This window comes from Urocitellus parryii, chromosome 6 (assembly GCF_045843805.1).
Source record: "Urocitellus parryii isolate mUroPar1 chromosome 6, mUroPar1.hap1, whole genome shotgun sequence".
Classification (NCBI taxonomy): Eukaryota; Metazoa; Chordata; class Mammalia; order Rodentia; family Sciuridae; genus Urocitellus; species Urocitellus parryii.
In genome coordinates this window covers 122,292,471-122,317,082 of record NC_135536.1, presented here as the reverse complement: position 1 = coordinate 122,317,082, position 24,612 = coordinate 122,292,471, and the positions used below count along the sequence as shown (strand labels likewise).

At 36.2% G+C, this 24,612-nt stretch overlaps 1 protein-coding gene across 2 annotated transcripts in view; it reads right to left on the bottom strand.

The window, feature by feature from the left end:
- The window catches only part of Tubgcp5 (tubulin gamma complex component 5), a 38,651-nt gene that overhangs the window by 6,289 nt on the left and 7,750 nt on the right, over positions 1–24,612 (bottom strand). The window contains exons 4-21 of one of the 2 annotated variants that reach the window (XM_026400544.2): positions 19,807–19,903; positions 19,341–19,420; positions 18,536–18,671; positions 15,741–15,858; positions 15,216–15,305; positions 14,481–14,574; positions 13,496–13,742; positions 11,768–11,970; positions 11,004–11,119; positions 9,674–9,942; positions 8,530–8,728; positions 7,702–7,890; positions 6,359–6,541; positions 5,100–5,184; positions 4,880–5,000; positions 3,738–3,916; positions 2,517–2,642; positions 1,850–1,938 (exon numbers count right to left, since the gene is read on the bottom strand). In XM_026400544.2, coding sequence (XP_026256329.1) covers positions 1,850–1,938; positions 2,517–2,642; positions 3,738–3,916; positions 4,880–5,000; positions 5,100–5,184; positions 6,359–6,541; positions 7,702–7,890; positions 8,530–8,728; positions 9,674–9,942; positions 11,004–11,119; positions 11,768–11,970; positions 13,496–13,742; positions 14,481–14,574; positions 15,216–15,305; positions 15,741–15,858; positions 18,536–18,671; positions 19,341–19,420; positions 19,807–19,903 — 2,621 coding nt within the window. The remainder of the gene's footprint in view (positions 1–1,849; positions 1,939–2,516; positions 2,643–3,737; positions 3,917–4,879; positions 5,001–5,099; positions 5,185–6,358; positions 6,542–7,701; positions 7,891–8,529; positions 8,729–9,673; positions 9,943–11,003; positions 11,120–11,767; positions 11,971–13,495; positions 13,743–14,480; positions 14,575–15,215; positions 15,306–15,740; positions 15,859–18,535; positions 18,672–19,340; positions 19,421–19,806; positions 19,904–24,612) is intronic. The other variant, XM_026400545.2, reaches the window with a different exon arrangement.

Sequence of the window (24,612 nt, the reverse complement as noted above, 5' to 3'; positions counted from 1 at the left end):
GGAACTACCCCACAAGGGAGAACCTCACCATCGGTTCCCATGTGCCTTCATCCACCTCTGGCAGGCACTCAGGGGACTAGCCCTGCTTACACATCCCCACCGGTACTTAGATGCAAATCTGAGATATCAAAGCATTTTGTTCATAAATATTTCATAAGTGTATACTTTAAAGATTTCTTTTAAAACAGAGCCATAACATTTGCTTAGAAATATTCTACAACATTAAATATCACATAATCAGTGGGTACTTAGGCAAATTTCACCATCTACAATTTTTCACTTTCCTGCTTTATGTATAAATCAGGATCAACTAACTTCCATAAACTGTGATGATTTTTCATATGCTTCTTAAGTCCCCCTGACCCCTTGCTTTCTTCTTAGAATTTGTTGAAAAAAAAAAAAAAAAGTTCAAGTTTAACAAACCATATGCAGCAGTGATTTTCTCCTCTGCCCCACAGTGATGAGGAAAGAAGTTCTGCACTTGGAGAGGGTATTAACAAAGCAAGCAAAGACATCTACTTCAGCAACTCAGTGAGGCTCTAGGTAACCTAGAAAGACACTGTCTCAAAGAATAAAAACAGCTAGGGATGTGACTCAGTGGTAAAGCACCCTGGGTTAAATCCCCAGTACCAAAAACACAACCCAAAAAATTCCCCAAAAAACAAAGAAGCTTGCCTAAGAACTTGCACATTTCCTCTGAGAAAAACCATATATATATATATATTATCAGAGAGCTCAACCCTGGGTGCATCATAGTCTTCTCTTCACTGAGAAGCCAGGTACCCACACACTGTCCTTGGGTATATACATCTTTGCTCTCCTTAAATAAATCTTTGGTGTGCCTTGCTTCTGACATGTTCTGAAATTCTTTTCAGCAAAGAAAGAACCTGCCTGGGCTGAGCTGAGGTCTCATTTTCCTCTTTGGAGGAACCTCCTTGGATGCCTAATTGGTGACATTATCAAATAGGAAGAAGAGCTCCTGAATCCTCAACTTTTCAGCATTTCCCTTGACTGTAGGGAACTTTTCCCTTCTTAAGTGACACGTGTAAATGACAAACATTCTAAAAAGTAAAATACACATCTATTAGCATACAAAATACAACTTTGGACTATAATCGAGCATGGTGTCCAGAATCCACTTTAGAATGATTCAGCAAGTGAGGGGGTGGGGTGGGTGGAGGACAAGATACAGAACTGGTCATCACAGGTAAATGGGAGAAGGGGTGATAGGCACCCAGGTTTGTTATGCTGTCCTCTCTACTTCTATATACATTTGAAGGTGTCTGTAAAAAAAAAAAAAAAAAAATTAACAAAACACAAAACATAATCTAAGAATATTTGCCAGTCCTAATGAAAAGACCTCAAACTTTTCTTAATGTTTTCTCCCTCATAAATTCGTTGGGAGGCTGAGATAGGAGAACTGTAAGTTCAAAGCCAGCCTCAGCAAAAAGCAAGGTGCTAAGTAACTCAGTGAGATCCTGTCTCTAAATAAAATACAAAATAGGGCTGGGGATGTGGCTCAGTGGCCAAGTGCCCCTGAGTTCAATCCCTGGTACCAAAAAAAAAAAAAAAAAGAAAGAAAGAAAGAAAGAAACACAATTCTTGATGCTGCCTAGTTTAGGTGAACAAATTCGATTTTTTTGAAGTATGAGGGATCAAACCCAGAGACTCTCAGATGCTAGATAAGTGCTCTACTACTGACTATACTTCCATCCCTCAAATTTGGTTTTTAAATTCTTCTTAATTATAGTGGTAATTGGTGTGTTGTCAAGATGAAAAAAAAAATGAAGCCAGTTAGAAGGGAAGCTGAAACAGTCAGAATACAGACAGTGGCAAGGTGTACACTTACTGCCAAGCCCCCAGGCCTGCCTGCCAACCTTCTGCAAACATGAGAGCCAGGTTCAACACCTTCATGATGGCTTCTTTCACAAAGCTGACCTGGAGATCAAAATCAGGGACAGAACACAGGCTCTGTAACTGTGCTTGGACACTGACACCAACACTTTCACCTAATTTAATTAAATCACAGAAAAAGCTTATCAATGCAGTGACTGCCTTCTATGTATAAAGAGGGCACCAGACTTCAAGCCAGGTCCACTTGGAATGGATCATTTGTTGCACACGATAAAGGAGGTACTGGCAGCACAGTGGAACCAAAAAGGCAAGCTACCACCCTGGGATGGCCATTCAGATCAATGGTTGTGATACTATTCAATTTCATATATTCACATTAAGCCGAATACACAATTGCTCCACAATTGTGACCTAATTTTCTAAATAAATCCAGGTGTAAGGCACAGGGAATGCTGACTATGGTAATACAGTTCTCATGTTGTTCTTAGAAATATAACTTCCAGGGGTAGGTAATGTAACCTCATTTGATCCTGTCCTTCCTAGGAAAAGATTGTGCAGGACAGTAGCTTAATAATCACAAAATTGCAAAGCAGATAGAAATTCCCACTTGCCCAGCTTTCCTCCTGCCTTACTGGCCACATGGGTGGTAACATCTCTCATACCTTTTCTCTCAGTAGACATCGATCATGGATGGTTGACAAATATCTATAGTGAATTTTAATCAACTGATCTAAATCCTTGGCTTCCTCAACTTGATGCTGAAACTCCAGCCCTGTGCTATGAAGAATCTTGGAAGAGAAAATAAAAAGCTTAATCAGCATATCTCATCTTTGAGGGCTGTATGCTGTACACAAAACTTTCTACCAGCCTCTTCTACTTTTCACAAATTCTTCCTTCATAATCACACCCTCCTTTAAAGGATGACTGGATGTGTTGATGTTCTGATCCTGACAGCAGCCTTTAGCACAGACACTTGCACTCAGCACTGAACTTCAGACTAACAGGCTTCCTGTTGCGAAGGAACAAATTCATCAAATCAATTAGCAAATGCATTGATTAAAAAAAAAAAAACTATCAGGAAAATTGTAATAAATATAAGCATCGTTTTTGTAACTGAAAACTAAAAAGAACTTAAATTCCTATTTAACACTTTTAATAATTAAGGGCCTAACTTAACGCCAGCCTGGTGACAGGATGGGGAGGCACAGAGCACCCAGTTCATCTTTCATGCTCAAAGCACAGGCTTCAAAGGGTCCCTTCATTTAATAAGAAAGGTTTAGCATTTATGTACCAGAATAGTTATACACAAAGGGATGGGTTTTTTTTTTTTTAAAGCAAACTTCAAATGCCAAGGAAGTTTTGGCCTCTAATAATAACTGCTACAGTTCAAATATTGGAACTTCTCTTTCAGAACTTCCTCTGGAACCAGTTTTAAGATATGTAAGAAAAGTAGTTTCATTTACTTTTTAGTGAGTTACTTCTTGTTTCTGAGAAAAAAGTATTTAAGCTGGCTGCACTTTCCCTGCCCTGAGGATTTGGACTGATACTAAATGTTTAATCAATTTTCCAGGGACAGCAATCATCACTGATGAAATTTAGTGTACAATGTAGCATGTTCTGAAGGAATTCAGAAAGAGGAGCTCCGAGTGTGCCTGTGCTAAAGGGCTGGAAATAAGAGGAGTTGTAGTCTCTGGACACAAGTGCTAGTAAATTAAAAAAACATCTTTTCCTCCTTATTCTGTGATTAAATTTTGTATATGTCCCATTTTCACAAGTTACAAGTATTTGGGGACTCCTTTGTATTGCCAAAATTTTATAGGCTGTGCTCTATGAACAAATAAATACATAAAGTGACAGAACTGAGGCAGATGGCAGATACCAACCCTGGTCATGATGTAGTTGTGTAAACTGTTCACAAAGTGCATGAGCTTCACTCTTAAGAGGAACATTCGATGGATCTGCTGTCCTACTGGTGCCTTTTGTGATCCAAACTGAGCAACTGTGTCTTGCTCACTCAGCAGGCCTTCTTTAAATTGTGATTTTTCAGTAGTATTTGCAAGTTCTGTAAAAGATTGAAAGAGCACAATAGGTGAAAAGCACATTGGCTCAAACCCCACCACACTCTTACATAGAGAGAATTCTGGGGTATGAGGCATAGGCATTGCTGGAGCACCATGACAGGACACACCAGGACCCAACTTCAGTGCCTTTAGAAGACAAAATGTCAGACTGGGGATGTGGCTCAAGCAGTAGCACGCTTGCCTGGCATGCGTGTGCGGCCTGGGTTCGATCCTCAGCACCACATACAAACAAAGATGTTGTGTCTGCCGAAAACTAAAAAATAAAAATACTAGAAGACAAAATGTCAAGAGTTCCCTGTATCATTTGTTACCACCGTAATGAAACATGTAAAAGTCCCATTAACTTGTCATTTGGCACTTTTGCATACTCTAAAAAGAATATTTATTTGGGCTAAATTCCTACTTTGTTATTGAATTTCAGATAAACCCTATGTACAACTTCTTGATATTTCTTTTCTTTTTTACCCTCCCTCCCTCTCTGTTTTTCTTCAGTACTGAGGTTTGAACCCATGAACACTTAACCACTGAGCTACATTCCCAGTCCATTTTATTTATTTGAGATAGGATCTCCCTAGGTTGCTGAGTATCTTGCTAAGTTACCCAGGCTGTTCTCGAACTTTGAATTCTCCTGCCTCCCAAGTTGCTTTAATTACAGGTACATGCCAGTGCACCCAACTTGATATTTCATTCAGCTATTTTAGATCCATTAAACTGATGCTATAAATACACATTAGGTTGGCGTCTGTTTACACATTTTAAAAAATCATCAAAAAATACCAATCTTTTTCTTCAGGGCTAAAATTGAATTGCAGTTTATCTGTTATAAACAAATCTTGGGGCTAGGGATAGAGCTCAATTGGTAGAGTGCTTGCCTTGCATGCACAACACCCTGGGTTCAATTTCCAGCACCACAAATAAACAAACAAATAAATAAATAATCTTACCACCAAATAGTAAAACATCCAGACTATATTTTGCCCATTTTATTTGCAATAGGAGAAGGAACACCTGATTATAAATTTTTTGACATTCCAAACTTATAACAATGTCTACAGGCCATGGGACCTATGAAAACAAATACAGAATGAGAAAAGAAAGGAACCTATGTTTACATTTTCAGTTTTAATAGAAAACAATGTTTGTAAAAGGAATACCCACACTCACCTTGTAACTCAGGGTCAGACCATCTAAAGTATGAACAGGTAGTTTCTTCTTTGCTGTGTCAACATTTTCAAAAGATATAGATAGTCTAAACAAAAAATTTCATGTTTAGTTTGTGACAATATTATGTTCATATAAAAAATGATCTTTTCAAAAACAATCAGCATTTCAGCATTTATTTATGTAACGTTTAACAGAGATTTGCATTTCATAAAATTCAATTATGCTAACAAATTCATTCTCTAGCATGTATTCGAGAACAGAATTTAGTTTTAGAAATAAGGAAGAGGAGTAAGGATTTTAAACAAAGGGCTAGTTATAAAAGAGATACTTAACAATGATAATAAATTAATTAGAAAAAAAGACAAAGTTGGAGAATAGGCTGGGAGCTTAATTCTGGTAAAAGTCAGGCACAGGCTAAGAAAATATACTCCTTTGCTCAGGGGTGGGGGAGAGAACAGAAGGGCAGCCTCCTCAATGAGCTAGGCATGCATCGAGTGCAGAGGTTTCCAGAGCCAGAGTGAAAGAAAGCGATCTGCTTCTGCAGCAAGGTGCCGCACACTGCTTCATCCATGTGTTCCTGAGAAGGGTCTAAATAGAATTCCCACAAGAAAGCAAGCCAGTAACACAGAATTTGGAAATGTTCTGGCGCCAGGCAATACTCTGGCCCATGTCTTTATTTCATGTGATTCTCAGAACAGTCCTGATAGCCCATATCTCCTTCCTCCAGGGACTCCCAGCCCAATGCAGACTGGCAGTCACTTTCATGGTACAGGGGAGACAGCGCTTCACCAAGCAAGCATATCAGTGCCAGGCCACAGATGGAAGAGAGGGAAATAGCACTTGGGGAAGCCAGAAATACTTCCAAAAACCTGAAATGTGAACTATGGTAGGAGAAAGCATATGATGTGCATGTATGTATATAAGATATGAGGTTTAGAAAATAGAGCAGACAAAAAAGGCTCTATTCCTTGAGAGATGAAGCTTGGCCCATCTGTTGGGGAAACTTAGAAAGGGCCTGAGCATGAGCATAGAAGTCACTTGTGAGGGTGAAGAGCTTTGTGGTAGAAGGGAGTGAGGCCAAGAATCAGAAGAGCTCTAAGCCATCCCTAAGAGGCGTGTGCCACTGTGCCCAACTATGATATTCTTATATGTAAAATAACTAGTAAAACTCATGGGGCTAATGCCTAATACATGTAAAAACTCATGGCCCATGATTTACTTTACACTACTTAACATAAAAGGTGCCTCACATATTTTACCGTGAACTGTCTTCAGGATAACGCTGTCCTACTGCTTCTTGGAGCTGGACATTAAGAAAAGAAACATTCTGCCAGGTTTCCTTTTCTCTTATTTTATCAAAAATTGATGTGTAGAAGTCATACATGGTATCTCCACCCTCCATTAAGAAAAAGTTTCTCATGGCCTGCAAGTACTCAACCAATCTGAATGGAGAGAAGATAGGGACAGAAAGATCTTTTAAGTTTATAAGGCAGGATTCTAGATCAATTCCAGATTTGGTACACCACCACCTTTATGAAATAGATTTACATTCTACATTTATTAAAATTAGAAATATTAAAGACTTTTTTCAATAATAAAATAGTATAATAACTAGAAAGAAATACTTTTCTATAACATTATAGAAAATTAGGCAAAGTCACAAATATGAAATGAAATGAACAAAAACCAATCCAAATGCTATCATCCATTGTGAATTTCTTTATTTTGGTACTGGGATTGAACCCAAGGGCCCTTTACCACTGAGCTACATCTATACCTAGCTCTTTTTTTTTCCCCTTATTTTAATTTTTAAATTTTGAGAAAGGGTCTCACTAAATTGCTAAGACTGGCCTTGAACTTGCAATCCTCCTGCCTCAGCTACCCAAGTCACTGGGATTAACAGCGTGTGCCACCATGTCTCCATGGTGAATTTCTGCTGTTAATACATTTTAATGTATTTTACATTATTTTAATGTATTTTACATTAATGTAAAATACATTAAAATGTTAATGTTAATGTATTTTACTCCAGTCTTTTCTCCAATGATTTTTAAAATATCTAATTTTTATCATATGTATCCTGCCTTTTAAGCTATAAGTACAGTTTATGTTTTTTAAAACTCTGTATTGACATAATTTTTATGAATTTTATGAAGTTTACACATGTTCTTTACATGTGTACACTAGTCCTTTATACACGTCCTTTACAGTTTACACTAGTCCTTTACCACAGTTAAAAGAACTAGTCATCTATTACCAAGTAGTTTCATGTTTTTCATCCTAATAGCCAATTTTGTGATGAGCATTTTTGTATAAGTTCTTTGGGACAGATTCTCAGAAGTGAATAATTAAATTTCACAACACAGATAAGAATATATTGATGGCTAACTGATCCCAACTGGATATGTGCTTACTACACATCGATTTCCTATTCTAATGAAAACTAATTTGAAAACAGATTTTTAAATAATTTTATATGAGGCCCTGGGCTGGATTCCTAGCACTGAGCATCCCTCAGAAAAACCAAACCAAAACAACCCAACTGTTCTTAAAAGGACAATAAACTACTAACTATGTCCAAAACCAACTTACTCCTGGTTACCTGTAATCTTTTTTTAAGGTTTGCATGAGATTTCCACAACAAGCTAGGTACTGCTTATCAATATGAGGATAGAGGCAAGATCTCAATGTTAATTCAAAAGTCTGGCAAGTTACAGATTCTGATGATCTATCCACACATATGTCACCACCAGCAAACTTCTCGTGAAAGTCACTCTGCTCCAAATACAACCTTGAAAATAAAAATGTGAGGCTTCAATTTTCATGCGCTGTTGTCAACAGAATTCTCTTAAAACCCAGAGTCCTACTTTTACCTTTTGTCTTAAGATTAGCGATTCTTACAGGAAGAAAACCCTTTCTCCCCAAAACATCCTTTCAGAGTTGCTGCCACCTTTAAGGTCAGGTTCTGGGGTTGGTCCTTCCATTAGGGTTGCATGCAGCAAATACTGGTCATCAGACAGTATGATACCATGTGGACATTAATGGCTTATTCCATTGAGCTAAGTGCCTAAAAGCATCTTAAGCCCAAGACACATTTTATGCACAGGAAGACCCTGACTCAGTGTGTGCCCAATGTCTGCCCAGACTTCAGGAGCATATTTGGGTAAGCCATAGCACTTTTTGGGGCCTAAGGGTATAGAGACACCAGCAAGGCCAAATTTGTAAACTTTTGCACACAATGAGAAGGACCAATTATATATCTTACATAGGTAAAGGCATATTTTCTTGCATTCTGTTCATTAGGAAGGAGAGGCTACAAGGGTTTTTGTTTTTAATTCTGGAAAGCCCTACCTGGCAGAAATAAACAGTTACTAAATATTGTATAGATGTTGCCATTTCAACCACTGAAAATCTTGCAGGTGTGTATCACCTTGCAAAGTTAATGGCCAGCAGTGGGTCATGAATGTCATCCAGTTCAAGATGCCTTTCAGCTATGGACTGCATCTTAATTAGGTTCTCTTTGGTTGCCTGTTGATCAGTAAGGACCTGTGGAGTGGAATCTTCTCCACGTCGAAGACGTGACTGTACAGATTCCAGAAAGAGGGTGTATAAGCTTTTTCTGTCTGCGTCTGAAATATGAAGAAATATGTAAGGTAAATCGTGTTCTCTTAAATACTATCAACAAATATGGAAGACTTTCATCTTAATAAAGCTTGGTATTTTCCTTTGGTTTATGAAGGACTATCCCTATTTCTTTTACACTTGTACAGCAAAACTAAACATATTATATCCTGTTAAACAACTGAAAAGCTCATGGTTAAATATCACACATATAAGCTGATTTTATTCTGAACAAAGTTAATATCTGAAGCAGGATGCTTGAAAGGTAATTTACTACCATACTGTATAATACTACAATAAGACTTGTAGGAATCAGATTTCACTGGAAAAAACCCTACCAACACTGGCCCTGGATAGCTCTTAATAGCTTACTGTTCAATTAAAAAAAAATACTGTGCAATGTAAAAATATTATTTAAAGTAGATATGATAAACTGAAATAATATAATAATACTGAGGTGATTTATAAGCTAAACACATCTGGTCACATCTGACTTTTAAGCCTTTCTAGTCAGCTGATAAATATTTAAGTAAATTACTTAAATTGTATTAAAAAAAACACAAAAATCATATAAAGATTTTCTCAAACTCTATAATCAAGTCTGAACTGCTCACTGGAAAATTCCTCTCTGCCAGAGGCCATGGTGCACAAGAGTTAACACTGCACTGAACCAAGAAATGTGAGAAAATTATATTTTTAAAGAACCAGGTCTGAGGAATCGAGAGTGAGGAATTTATTATTACTGTCTTTCTAAACAAAATGCTAAAAGTTCCCAATGAGGACAATCAGTTTTTCAATCAAGAGTACCATGATTATTCATTCAATCATGGTGTAAATTCCATTAAAATAAAAAGCTCCAGTGATTTTCAAACTACGAAATAGCAGGACTCTCAGGGTGACATGAGTGATTGGGGAGCAGTGGACTGGAGGATGGTGGGGTAGAGATGGGCTACCTCTGGCTGCCACCTGGCTCGCAGTGCTCTCCGCACACCTCAGGTTCTTCAACAGCTGCATTGACTTGCCGGCCATTATGATTTGCTTGAGGACAGGCTTGAGGAAGGACACCATGGTGTGCTGCCTGCTGGAGGGACCCTGGTCACTGCCAGAACTTGCGCTAGCATTGTCATTCATTTTTTCTTCATTCTCTGTCTTTTCTGATACACTATATAATGTGTAAGTTGCATACCAGAAGTCTCTGTGATTTACTGGAACATTTTTGTTCCTAAGGAGATTCAAACAAATTTTAAACTGTAACTCACTCATTGCCTTAGAAGAAAAATCAGAATCCAATTTTCACAAAAATTCTCCTATGAGCTGATGAAACAGGACTTAGCATAGATATAAAATTAGATATAAGATTTATATCTATGCTAAGATATATAAAGATATATGTATCTAATATACATAAGATATATATCTTTATATATCTTAGCATAGATATAAATCTTACTAAGATTCAGCTGAAGCAAGGCTGGTTCCTCCAAAGAGAACATTGTGCAAACTGTTATCTTTCTAGGCTCCAGGACTTAAAGGTTCCTTTCCTGGGGTGTTCAATGGATAGCTATCAATAGAAATCACAATCTAACCAGACTGCATAACTGAAAACTATTCAGAGTACAGCTGTCCCCTGCAGTTTATAAAATTTTGCCAGAAAAATAAGTTTATGGAAGGGGAATCATTATAAATGGATTAATATTTTCCTTACTTATTATATTAATTATTATGCTAAAGGATAAGAATTTGTTGCTTATTCTGAGAAATAAATATATTAGAGGCATATCCTATTATTTAAAAAAAAATTTTTTTTAGATGTTCATGAACCTTTATTTTATTCGTTTATTTATTTGTGGTTCTGAGAATTGAACCCAGTGCCTCATACATGCTAAACAAGTGCTCTACCACTGAGCCACCAACCAGCCCCCTTATAATATTTTCATATCATTTATCTTACTGATAATTTATAACGGGAATAATTAGAACCATTTCATATCATCTAACTTCATTTTATGGGAAGCAGTGTACATTTTAAAATCATTCAAAAATATAATTTGCTATGAAAAGCTGTGAGTGACATAGAACTTGACAAAAATTTTTTTAATTGGCTAGTATCATACATCTTCTATAGATCAAATAGAACATAACTATGCTATGATGGCAACACAGCTCTGTCATTTGAACTGTATACTCTCAGTACCATGTGAAGCTTGGAGCACTCAATTTTGACATGGAAACAAACAAGTGAAGCCAACACCCAACATTCCCCGTGCTGCTGGCTGGCTGCACCTCTGTATGATGAACTCCCTGGCGCCGTCCCACAGGTGCCCATGCACAATCCACTCATCCACAGTCTGCAGGTATGGCCGCACTGTTTCCACCCAGAGAGAGAATAGGAGGGAGACCTATGGAGCAGAATATGCACAGTCAGTGCTCTGAGCTCTTGCTATTAAGGTGAGATGAGGCCTAAACATTTCCAAAATGCCTTTAAAAAAGTGAGTGGACTTCTCTAGTTTTTAAAAAATATTTCTTTATTTGTTGATGGACCTTTGTTTATATGTGGTGCTGAGAATCGAACCCAGTGCCTCACACATGCTAGGCAAACGCTCTACCACTGACCCACAACCCCAGCCCTTAACTGTTTTTAAATGTACTTAAGTGATTTCCAGAACTAGTTTATGATGTAACACTGAAACTCTGCACCCATTAAACAAGTCCCCATTCTCCATCCCCAGCCCCCAGTAGTCACCATTCTACTATCTCTATCAATGTTACTACTTTAGATGCCTCCTATCATAAAGGTGTGTTTTTTATGTAAAAAAGAGTTAATACAAGTATCTACAAGAGGCTTTGTCTTTGCCTCATTCTTCTGGAGATCTTGGCAACTAGAACTAAAAAGGTAGTTTCCTACAGTCTTGAATTTGGAAGCTAACTTTAAAACTCTAAGCAACTGTCTGACACATCATGATATAAAAATCACTTAACAAATAACTGCAACAATTATCTACCACTCCTTCACCATGCACTGTACACCAAGTAGAGGTTCCACTTACAGTTTGCTCAGAGGCTTCTCCAACATTGTCATATTCAAGAATAGCCTTGTACAGGGTATTGAGCAGGTGAGATGCCCGGACAACATTCCGAGTGTCAGGGGGAACTTCTGCTACACCAGTACTAAACACTTTGTGCAAAACCTTGAGCTGAGCCAATCGAGGTGAGAGCTTATCCACTACTATTGCAAGAGTTATGGTGGTATCTGCAAGCATCAATAAAGTCAAATTCAACAGCAAGGAAAAACATCTGGGTCCAAAATATGATATAATTGCTAACAATGCTAAGCCACTTCTTTGGCTTATGAAAAGGCATGGCCAAACAGGTTTTAATTTCACAAGAAGTCAATTTCCCTCAGGAAAATATAACCCCTGAAGTCAAGGAGAAAGACAAATCAGCAGAAAAATAATATATCATGAAATCTACAGTTCACAGAAAGGGAAAAACAGTGATTCTTAAACAAATGGAAAGACACTCAACCTCACTTATAATGAAAGAATGTGAATTAAAACTATATATGGATAAAATAAGAATAGACTCCTTTATGTGGTCTACCATTTTAGTGAGGGGGCAGAGGAGGCTGTGACTACAAAGGAGTGGCACAGCTTGAACAAATTCCCATGTGGCAGGCCCAATTCCTTGTCCTGGATATGGAAGTGGGTGTATGGATTTAAGAGATAAAATGGCAAGATCACAAAGATATTATGTCCCACTACCCCAAGTATGTAATGCTGGTGACCCCATACAGACTGGGTACTGTGTTATACCATATAACTTTCCCAGTTTTGATCCTACACTGTAATTATATAAAGTTTCACCACTGGGGGAAGAAGGGTGATGGGCACATGAGAACTCTGTAAACTCTGTACACCACTCTTTTCAGTAGTTGAAAATAGAAGGAATTAAAAGAAAGAAAAAAACCCCAAAAAACTACACCGATGACTATTTAATCCTGGTCATACCGGTGAAGACCAAAAAGTGTGATAACACACTGTTGTTGAGAGATTGAGGAAAGAGGTAGTTTATATATGTTGCTAGCAAGAGCAGAAATGTATTTATCTATCCTCACTGGAGAGCAAGGTGAAAAAAATCTAGTAAAATCGCACATGCCATCAGATACTCTTTGATTCAGCAATTAAATTTTTAAGACTCTACCCCACAGATAATATGCTCTGTGAGTCTGATTACTAAAATGTGTAAGTGGTTATCATGCAGCTGGGAAAGTAAGAGCAAAAGAGTAGAAATAATCTAAATGTCCATCAAGGGGGGCTAAGACTATGAGACAGCCATACAATGATATACCAATTTATAAAAAGGAACTAGGAGGTTCTCACATACTTTTACGGTATAACCCTCAAAATTTAAATCAGAAAACAACTTGAAGAGAGTAGTGTACTGACTACCAGGTATTTGTTTATGTCTGCACTACATGCGCATGTCTAAACTGCTCTGGAAGGGTACATGAGAAGCTGAGGATCTGGTATCTCTGGGGAAGGGAATTGATTGGCTGGGGAACTGAACAGGAAAAACAATTTCACTTTAAATCCTTCTACACTTTTTGATTAGGAATATGAAAGGTTTAAAACTATAAATTCAAAAATAACTTAAAAACTGAATGCATGAGAATTATTTATTTGCCACGTAACTTTCAAAACTTATACTATTAAATAACTTAAATGGTATTTCAAATAAGAGTTATATATCTTATAAATTAAAGGATATTTAAATACCATTATTGATGATGGACTTCTCAATTTCTGTAAGTTCCTTTTTGAAGCTAATAAAATATTTGTACAGGGCCCACATGAAAGCCTGGTAGGTTCTAAAGGGAGCTTCGGTTGACTTTTTAGGAATGGAACCACTTCCAGGTAATGGGCTTTCGGAGCTGTGTCCCATGACTTCATCAATGAATTCCTGGAGTCGAAATACAACCTGGCCATATGCTGCAATTTGTTCCAGCACAGATCGTAAACAGCTCTATCATAGAAACAAACCCCAATTATATAAAGTCAGACTTCCATAAACATTCAAATTCATTGCCCCCTAACTGTAAAATATTGTTTTTGTGACTCTTTAAACACCATGTTTAGCAGAAAATAAAGCAGTACAATGATGAACATCTAGTTTTATATTTAAGAGAAACAATGAGCATAAATTTCTATGCAATACAAAATTGTGGCTTATACTTTTTAGCCACCATCCCTTTGCCTCAGACTCTTGAGCTGCTAGAATTCCAGGCATGTGCCACTGTGCCTGTACTTATACTTTTTAAAAATACATATAAACTATAAGTAAAACAACTGCAGTATGTAGCATTCCCAATACAGAATAAAAGGGAAAAAAATAAATACAATACAAATGGAAATAAAATGTCAGAAACAATATTAAAGAATGGCCTATGTACTGTAAAGATGCACAACTTAATTCTGCTTTATGGAACTTAAAGTTAATTAATTTAACAGTTAATTCCAACACTGTGAAATATTCTGAAGTTATACTGCCACCGTGTATATAAATCCCATTATTTAGCTTGATTTTTTAAAATATTTTTTTTTTAGTTGTAGATGGACAATATCTTTATTTTGTTTATATATTTTTATGTGGTACTGAGGATCAAACCCAGTGCCTCACATGTATGAGGTAAGTTCTCTACTGCTGAGCTACAACCCCAGCTCCTAGCTGAATTCTTAAATTAAAATAAATACAAAAACTTACGTGTGTCAAATGAGTTACTATAATATTGTTTCTCACAGTTACCTTCCCATCTATCAACTGAAATATAAAGAGTTTTTTTACCCCTGAAAGTAACCTGAAATGAAATAAAAGACATATGTTAAGTCTAGAAAAATATCCATTATAGAAATTTTTAATTAAAGATTCAGAACTAGGGGACAAAAAAGGTCAGATGATAAAAAAATGAAAAACATCAATCTTTGATTACCTTAAGACTCAAGATATCTCAACATCATCTTAGGGAGAAGTCTGAAACAGTGTTATCAAAGCACCTTTCCCACATATTTGATGACCCAGAGACCATCCCAGGCCTGAAACTGTCAGCCCACACTTTTTGGCAGGAGCACCAAGATTGGGCACTCAGCCATAACAGCACTACAAGCCTTGTTAGATTCCCAGCCACAGGATTTGGTACAGGCAATTCTCATCAATACACTGCCAGTAAAAGGAGTCAACAATAAACTTTGCTTTGAGCTCAGACAGTTAAAAAAAATGATGTCCTAATTCAATAAAATCATATACTAAACTACTTAAAATGGAAAAGAAGCAAATGTCAACATCTCCAATTTCCAGAGTCAAATCCAAAGTCTGAACTTCATCTCTAAGGGCCCGTTTCTAGTTTGCATGTGGAAAACTTTTGAGCACTTTCCTTTACAAAAAGTTTTGCTTCTCACTAATAAATTAAGAAATTATTACCAAATAGTTAAGAAATCTTACCATAGAGTTTCCCGAATAACCTGTGTCTCAGTAACAGAAACTCTATCATCTGGAACATACAATGGATCACTACTGTACAAGTGTTGATCCCTAGTAGAGAGCAAACATAAATGTCAACTGTTAAGTTTCTAACTTGGTAAAATTACTTACCTCAATGAACACATGCAAGTTTGTGCTACCTCAGCTAGTAATCAATCAGCAAATAAAATGATAAATGCCCTCCATATTCATTTTCACACACTGAAATACTCTCAGAGAAACATTTTCAGAGTGTTTCCAACTATTATGTTTATTGCTGATTTAGGCAAATGTTTATGACTATGCAATGTGTCTTCTGAAAAACAGTAAATGTACTTTTGTTTTAAATCATTATTTAAAAATTGTTCAATTAGAATTGTCTTAAAACAACAACTAACAAGCTTAGATTTCAGGTAAGTAGTTGATTTAAATCACAAATCAAAGCAAAATATCTAAACATCAAATTTTATTCTTTCATTACATTAAATGAAAAGTTTAACTTCTTACCATACAGCAGCTAAATTGGAGTGTAAATGCAAACTATGTGGAATTCGTGAGGGTCTGGCTGTCCAGTACTGATGAACCACATGCTGTTCTAACCAGCTTCGGCCATCTGGCTCATCTGCTGGAAAGAAATGTAATAAGTATAGGTTATAAAAGTTAACATAATAATACTTGGTCATGATATTTGGACTTACAACTCCATTCCAGAATACACCTGAAAATGGCTCTTTAACATGACATATTTAAAACCACATACACAGAACTCATACATAATATTTAATTAAATCCCATTGGCTAGAAAGTAAAAAACATTTGCTCAATTTTAAAATGACTCCATGAATAAAATGATAAATGATAAAATCAAATAGTCCAAATAAGCATTAAAGAAATTGAAATGGTAACAGAAAATCTTTCCAAACATCCCCAAAGCCTTAAGACTTGTACTAAATTCCAAAGATTAGATAATCTCTATTTTACACAAGTTGTTCCAGAAAAGAGAATAAGGGAAAGTTATGAGGCTAATATAAGTATGATGGTAAACCAGGTAAAAATATGATAAATAATTCATGAAAGAGAAAAGATAGAAGCACTAAGCAACTCAGTGAGACCCTGTCTCTAAATAAAATGCAAAAAAGGGCTGGGGATGTGGCTCACTGGAGTGTCTCTGAGTTCAATCCCCAATACGGGGGGGGGGGGGGGGACATTGAAAAATACCTAAAAAACCTAATAAGGTACTAAAAAAACCCAATCAAAGAAGTTTAGCTTAGGAATTCAAAGATGATTCAATATCCAACAATTTATTAACGTAGTAATAGGTAAAAAAGAAAAATTATGAAATTGCCTCAGGAAAAGAACAGCATATGATAAAATTCAATATTTATTTGTGATTAAAGACTTATTTAAAAAAAGAAATATAAGATAAATTGCTGTAATCTGATAAAGGCCACATACTCAAGCTGATACCAGAAAACTATCACCATCATGGAGGAGTTTCATGTTAACAGATGACTGACTAAAAGATACCTGCAACATCTAAAACCTGGGAATTAATATCAATATCTGCCAAGATCTCTGGGGGCTGGGGAGAGCATAAAGGATACGATGTCCAAAAGAAAAGCAAGTAAATGATATCAATGGGCAAGCAATTCATAGAAGGGCAAGAACCAGACAAAAAAAAATAACATGAGCTGTCCCTAAATCACTAGTAGTCAGACTCATGCATATGAAAACAACTCCCAAGTCCCAAGTATGGATCTTATCAAGTGTTGATAAGATTATAAGAGAAGAAACTTGTATCCCAGCCAAATTCTCACAAAGGTCAAGGACAGGCAGAGAACTTGGGATTGCAGAGGAACTCAGGGCCTATCATCAAGGGAACAAGTGACAGAAATATGGTAGCTGCAGACTGGAATACTACACAGCAGGCAGAAACAAACATGGACAGGTTTTAAAACAAAGTTGAATGAAAAGATCAATAGAAGAAAATTTACACATAATCTAATACCTGTTATGTAATTTTTAAAAAATATATTTATTTTTTAGTTGTAGTTGGACACAATACCTTTATTTTATTTACTTATTTTTTATGTGTTGCTGAGGATCAAACCCAGGGCCTCGCACATGTTAGGCGAGCAGCTAGGCAAGCACTCCACCCCAGAACCCCTAGTTATGTAATTTAAATGTATTACACACACACACACACACACACACACACACACACACGTACATGTGTTTCACAAGAACTCATTAATAAGAAGACAGATAGCAAATACATTCGAATAGTATCTATAACTGGGTTGGCAGAGAAAGGGAAATAAGAGAATCAGAAAAAAAAAAAAAAAAGAAAGAAACAGAAGAAAAGGAAATAAAGTAAAAAGCCCTAAAATAGACTAGAGATGATAATGTGCTCTGAACTAAGTGACTCTCTTCCCTGGAGGTCCAACTCAAAAGTCAAAAAAAAAAAAAAAAAAGGAGGTATAAGCAGAAAATCAAGAGACCTGGAGTCAGCTTTAAATACTCTGTACCTATCTGGCAAGATCCAAGTGCAGAGGACAGGGCCTGGCTGCTGGTATCGGCCTCACAGTTTGCAGCTATGGGAAAACCATTCTTTGTTTCCTCATCTCCAAAAAGAAACAAAGAAATGGATGAGGGCTGGGGATGTGGCTCAAGCGGTAGCGCACTCGCCTGGCATGCGTGTGCGGCCTGGGTTCAATCCTCAGCACCACATACAAACAAAGATGTTGTGTCCGCCGAGAACTAAAAAATAAATATTAAAAAAAAAAAAAAAGAAAGAAATGGATGATCTAATCTCTAAAGTTGCTTCTGGCTCTTTTTAGACTCTATCAGTTCAGAGTTCCTCACAAAAAGACTGAAAAAGTTTGCATTTAAAAAGTAAATAGTACAGCTCTATTTATTTAAACACTAATATCAGCAAATTAAAAAATAAATAAATAAATAGGAACATTTAGAACTAAAAAAGTTATCAGAACTGTTTAAAAAAATGCAGGGCTGGGGCTATAGCTCAGTGGTAGAGTGCTTGCCTTGCACATGTGAGGCACTGCATTCTAAAAAAAAAGCCTGCTTTCTAAATCCCTTTTCAATATTAATTCTATAGTGCTACAAGATTACTGCTTTTTATTTTTTAAGTGGTGTTGAGGAGCAAAACCAAGACATTGCTATAGTGCTACATTTTAGGCACTGTATAAACAAGTCTACTAATGGTTTAAGATTTATTTTGTAAGTAGGGGCAGACCTTACCAGTATCCCAGAAAACGCCAGCAGCCAATGACATACAATACCTTTCCAACTGACTCGGGGCCCCAGATTTCTATTTTGATCTAGTTCTTCTAATGGGGTCCTGTCCACCTGGATCCCAGAGTCCTCCCTGCTTAAGGGCTGTTGAGCATCCTCTTCTTCACTGTCGTCAGACCAATTCTGATTTAAAAAGGAAATACACATTTCAAAGAGAGTACAACAGTTAGAGCTATTTACTTTAAAAATTAAGAGGATTTCACAAGAAAAACAAAAATTGGAAGGATTTCACAAGAAAAAAACTAAGCAACACGGACAGAAAAGCAAAAAACCAAATGAAACTTTTCCCTAAATCTTGTAAGTGCTGCGGATACAGTGGCACACACCTATAAACCCAGTGGCTTAGGAGGCTGAGGCAGGAGAATTGCGAGTTCAAGGAGAGACTCAGCACCTTAGGGAGGTCCTGAGCAACTCAGTGAAACCCAGTGTCTAAATAAAATATAAAAAAAGGCTGAGGATATGGCTCAGTGCCTGGGTTCAATCCCTGATACCAAAAAAAAAAAAAAAAAAAACACCCAAAAAACAAAAAAAAAACTTTAAGCGCCTATTTTAAGAACAGAATGATTTTGGATGGCAAAAAATCCAAGATCACTGCTGTTTAAGGGATAGTTGAGTTTACCCCACTCAACTTCCCAGTACAGAATCTTAAGTAGTCTTTCATAATAAACTTCTACCCAGTGCTGAGTGTTCCTGTTTCAGCTAGGATGCTTCAGGACAGAAGGACCCACCAAAATCATCTATATCACCTAGGCATGTATTTACATTTTCAATAGCAAAACCAATGCCACTTACTGGTGTGTCCACATTTGGACCAAGGTCAATTTCTTCACCTTCCATCAAGTATTTTCCCCAGTCAAAATCATCTTTCTTTTCTGAAATACAACAGAAGAATCTCTTCAGCTTTATCATAAATATCTGGGAAAAAAACCACAAAACTGCAGGAAAAAAGTCTAAACAAACCTCAAAATAAAACACACTCAGGAAACAAAACTTCAAAACTTTGAAACAAATTAATGCTCTAATACATTTTACATTTTAATTAACTCATTCTCAAAAGTGAATTTCTCTTTATGGAACAAAGGTAGTTTAACGTACAAAGTCAGAACTTGTATTTTAAGTGAAAATTTGCAATGGCATCCAAAGCAACAGAAATAGTTTCAGATTTTTACGACTTTTAATAAAATCTCAATGTCTAAGTAATTAAGCAATAAAATCAGTTTCTCTTTTATTTCTTATGTTAAACCATCTGGTAACATACCCACTTCTTTCTCTCTTGGTGTTTCCACATAATTGCTGTTTGAAGGAGAATCAGACAGACACAGAAGGAGTGACAGTATGGAATAATGTGCATCTGTCTTTAAAACAAAAAATGCAGAACATGAATCAATGAGGTTGGTAAGTGCTTTCTAAACTAGATTGAGTAATGAAAGATAACCCCATGATAGCTATGTCCCCAATTTTTTTCTGGTCTTAGAAAACAAGTTATACCTAAATAAATCCTAACCTCTATACATCTTTCATAACTCAAATGATTACACATAAGGAACTTCAAAGCCATCTAAGGTTCTATACAGCTAACAAGTATAAAACACCTGAATGGATGATAGTCTTTACTCCTAGAACAACTGTAGTGTCTTCAGAGTTTGGTCAAAAATGGATTTTACTCTTGTGGCAATATGCATCATGAAGCTTAAAACATATCCAGTAGTTTTAACATATATGTGATATATTTTATTTAACCAGTGTCCTATTAATAACATTCAGATTTTTTCCCAATCTTTTGCTATCCCTAACTTAGGTTGCGTCATAATTATGAGTTTATCTATATCACGAATTCCTAAAAAATGAAACCTTTAGCCAAAGAATATTTGCATTTGGAATTTTAAGGAATGCCAAAATAATCCCCATGAAAACTATTCATATTTGCATTTGGTACAAATAGTGCATGTATAATTGCAAAGAATATAAAATTAAGGATTTCCCATGCCAATTATTAATCAGATAAGTGAAAAATATTACCTCAGTGTTGCTTTAGTTTGCATTTGTCTTATGGATGGGTGGGTATTTTTTCATAAACTTAATAGTCATTTCATTTTGCTTTATTGGAAACTAATTTATGCTGTGCCTAAGAATTTTCAAGTCTCAATACTTTTTACTTATAATTTACAATGAGTCTCATACATCATTCTCTTTACTTTATGAAAAGTACTTTCTTTGTATGCTGGCCTTTTTGTGAAGAGCTATACATGAAAAAGCAAATTTTTTCTTTGTTCAAGTTTTTATCTGATTGTCAGTCTTTCCTTATTTACAAGACTGATTTCTAGATTGAGCTATTAGCTGTGCAGAAAACAGTGAACTCAGCAGGCCTGAGTTATTGAAGCCTTGTACATTCCCTAAAAGGTCTTATTTCATGAATGGCCCTTGCCTGGTTTCTGTTGACCAAGCTCTTAAAATGTTAGAACTAATCAGAGTGTTGTAAATGTCAGGTATTGAACCATGCTATACCAGTTTTCTAGATAGTTTGTGCAAATAATGTGATTTATGAGGAACATCTGCTTTCTTTGGGAAATGTGGAACTTCAACAATTTCAGTCACACAGGCATTACATGCTCAGATGAGTCCCCATCCCTCCCGGAAATCCCTAGAATCTGGGCTCAGGTAGCCAACACTGGGCACTTGACATGGCATGTAAGGAGAAAATGTGCAATCATCTGAACCAGACTCAGACATGGTATTATCAGATCAGAAACTTAAAATAACTATAATTAATATGCTAAGGACTCTGATGGGAAAAGTGGATTATAAGGAAAGATTTGAATAGTGATCACTAAAGTCTGGGAAAGGTGTGGGGAGATGCAAGGGTAGAAGAAGGAAGGTTGGATATGATCAATGAATGCTGTATGCATGTATGGAAACATCACACTGAATCCCATTAATATGTATGATTAGGTACATGCTAGTTTTCAAAGAAGAACTGATAGGTAATACAAGCAGGGAGATGAAAACTCGGTAAAAGAATTAAAATGAAGAGCTACACATAAAAAACAAGGCAAAAGGGGCTGGGGTTGTGGCTCAGTGGTAGAGCACTCGACTACCATGTGCAAGGGCCTGGGTTTGATCCTCAACACCAAATAAAAATAAATAAATACAATAAAGGTATTATGTGCAACTATAACTAAAAAATAAAACTTAAAAAAAAGGCAAGAGAAATGATGAATGCCTTTTATGGGCTCATCAGTAGACTGGCACAAGCAAAGAAAGTGAGCTCAATCATATGTTAACAGAAATTTGCAAAATTTAAAAGTAAAGAGAAAAATGAATGAAGAAAACAGAACAGAATATACAAGAACTGTGGGACACTACAAAAGACATAATATATCTGTAATGGGAACATCAAGAAAAGAAAGATAATAAATATTTGGATAATGATAGTTTTCCCAAATTAAAGACAAATACCAAACCACAGAAGTTCAGAAAACACCAAGAAAGATAGATACAAAATATCTACACTAGGCATATAATATACAAATTGTAGAAAGTCTAGGAGAGAAGGTGCTCCTAAGAGGAACAAGATAGGCATTACATTAGAATTTTCTTCAGAAACCGAAGAAGTAAGAAGGAAGTGGAGTGAAATACTCCAAGTGTTAAAATTCCCTAGAACCCAGAATTCTGTATCCAGCAAAATTATCCTTCAATAGTGAAGCAGAAATAAAGACTTTCTTAAATAAAAAACTGGATGTATTTGTGCTAGTAGACCTACCTGGCAAGAAATGTTAAAAGAAATCTTACATAGAGAAGGAAACGATACAGGTTGGAAACTTGAATTTATATAAAGAATTGAAGAGCATTAGAAAAGGAAAAAAAAAATGAAGGAAAAATAAAATCTTATATTTTGCATATTCTTAGTTGATCTAACAATAAACAGCTTGTTCAAAATTATTATCACTGGGTGCGGTGGTGTAATCCCAGAGGCTTGGGAGGCTGAGATAGGAGAATCATGAGTTCAAAGCCAGCCTCAGCAAAAGTGAGGCTCTAAGCAACTCAGTGAGTCTCTGTCTCTAAATAAAATACAAAATAGGGCTGGGGATGTGGTTCAGTGGTTGAGTGCCCCTGAGTTCAATCCCTGGTACAAAACAAAACAAAACAAACAAACAAACATTATTATTATTATCACTTTTGGTACTGGGGGATGAATCTAGGGTACTTTACCACCGAGTTACATCTCTAGCCCTTCATATTTTGAGACTGGATCTTGCTAATTTGTCCAGGCTGGCCTCGAACTTGCAATCCTCCTACCTCAGGCTCCCCAATTCCTGGGATGACCAGGAGTGCATTATTGCATCTCACAGTTTGTTAGAAATTATAATGGCAAAAATTATTCAAAGTAAAAAAATGATTTTTGCTTCTCAGTGAAATGAATGATGGTTATATTATAAGGGATGGGAGGAAGAAACTATGATTATTCTGTACAAGGCACCTACACTACCTGTGAAAGTAATATAATTATTTGAAAATAGACATAAACTAGAAATGACTATCAGAATGATAGCTGAAAAAAGAAGAAAGATCTGCCAAAGGAAACTAAATAATATGAGAGCAGAGTCAGGTGCAGTGGTGCACACCTATAATCCCAGGAAGTTGAGGCAGGAGGATCACAAGTTTAAGACCAATCTCAGCAACTTAGGTCCTAAGCAACTTACTGAGACCCAGTCCCCAAATAAAAAATAAAACAAGCTGGGGATGTGGCTCAGTGGTAAAGTTCCCCTGGGTTAAATCCCCAGTACTCCTTCCCAAAATAAAAAAATAAATAAACAAATAAATGAATATATACATATATATATATCATGTATATAATCATTTATATTTGTATATTATATGTTTGTATGTGTGAATAAATATAAACACACACATACATGAGTGATTAGAGAGAGAGAAAGAGCAGAAATCAATGAAATTGAAAACAGGATATCAATTTTAAAAGTCAACAAACCAAAAGCTGGTCCTTTGAAAAGGTTAATAATATTGATAAATGTCTAGCCATGCTACCACAAGAAGAAATAGAGTACTAAAATCAGAAATGAAAGAGAGGCCATCACTCCTGATTCTACGGACATTACAAAGGATAATAAAGGAGTATTATGAATACTCAATGCCTACAAATTTGATAATTTAGATGAAATGGATCAATTCCTTGAAAGATGCAATTTACCAAAATTCACACAATGATTAATAAATCCTAGAAGATATTCGTATCTATTAAAGAAATTAAATCAACAATTTGAGAACCCTCTAAAACAATGCACCAAGCCACATGGTTTCACTGATGAATTCTACCAAACATTTAAAGAAGGACTAAAACCATATCTCTATAATCTCTTCTATAAAGTAGAAGCAAAGGGAATCCTTCTTAGCTGAATTTACGAGACCAGTCTGCTGGGACTAAAAAAAAAAAAAAAAAAAAAAAAAAACAGCTAAAAAAGGGATTTCCCAAGACTGCTATCATTAAAAGCCATAAACTGGATGGTTTAAAGCAAAAAGCATTTATTTTCTAACAGTTGTGGAGGTTGAAGTCTGAGAACAAGGAGTTGGTAGGGCCATGCTCCCTCTGAAGTCTGAAATGAAGGATTTTGCTTGCTTCTCCCTAGCTTCTGATAGTTGTGGTGGTTGCTAACATTCCCTGGCGCTTGCAGAAGCACCATTCCAACCTCTGCTTCCACTGTCAGATAACGACCGTTCTCTGTGTGACTGTGTCCAAATTTCCCTGTTTACATAAGAACACTAGTTATGAGGTTAAGGCCTACTCTAATCCAGGATAACTCCATTCCAACTTGCTACATCATCATAGACCCTATAATAAGATCACATTCATAGGTACTAGGTGATAGAACTTTTACATATCTTGTTGGAGGACACAATTCAACCCATAACAGATGGCAGTACTTTCTAAATTAATCTAGATTCAACACAATCCCTACAAAAATTCTAGGAGGCTTTTTGTAGAAATTTAGAATACTTTAAAATGTACATGGAAATTCAAGAGGTCCATAAGAGATAAAACAATTTA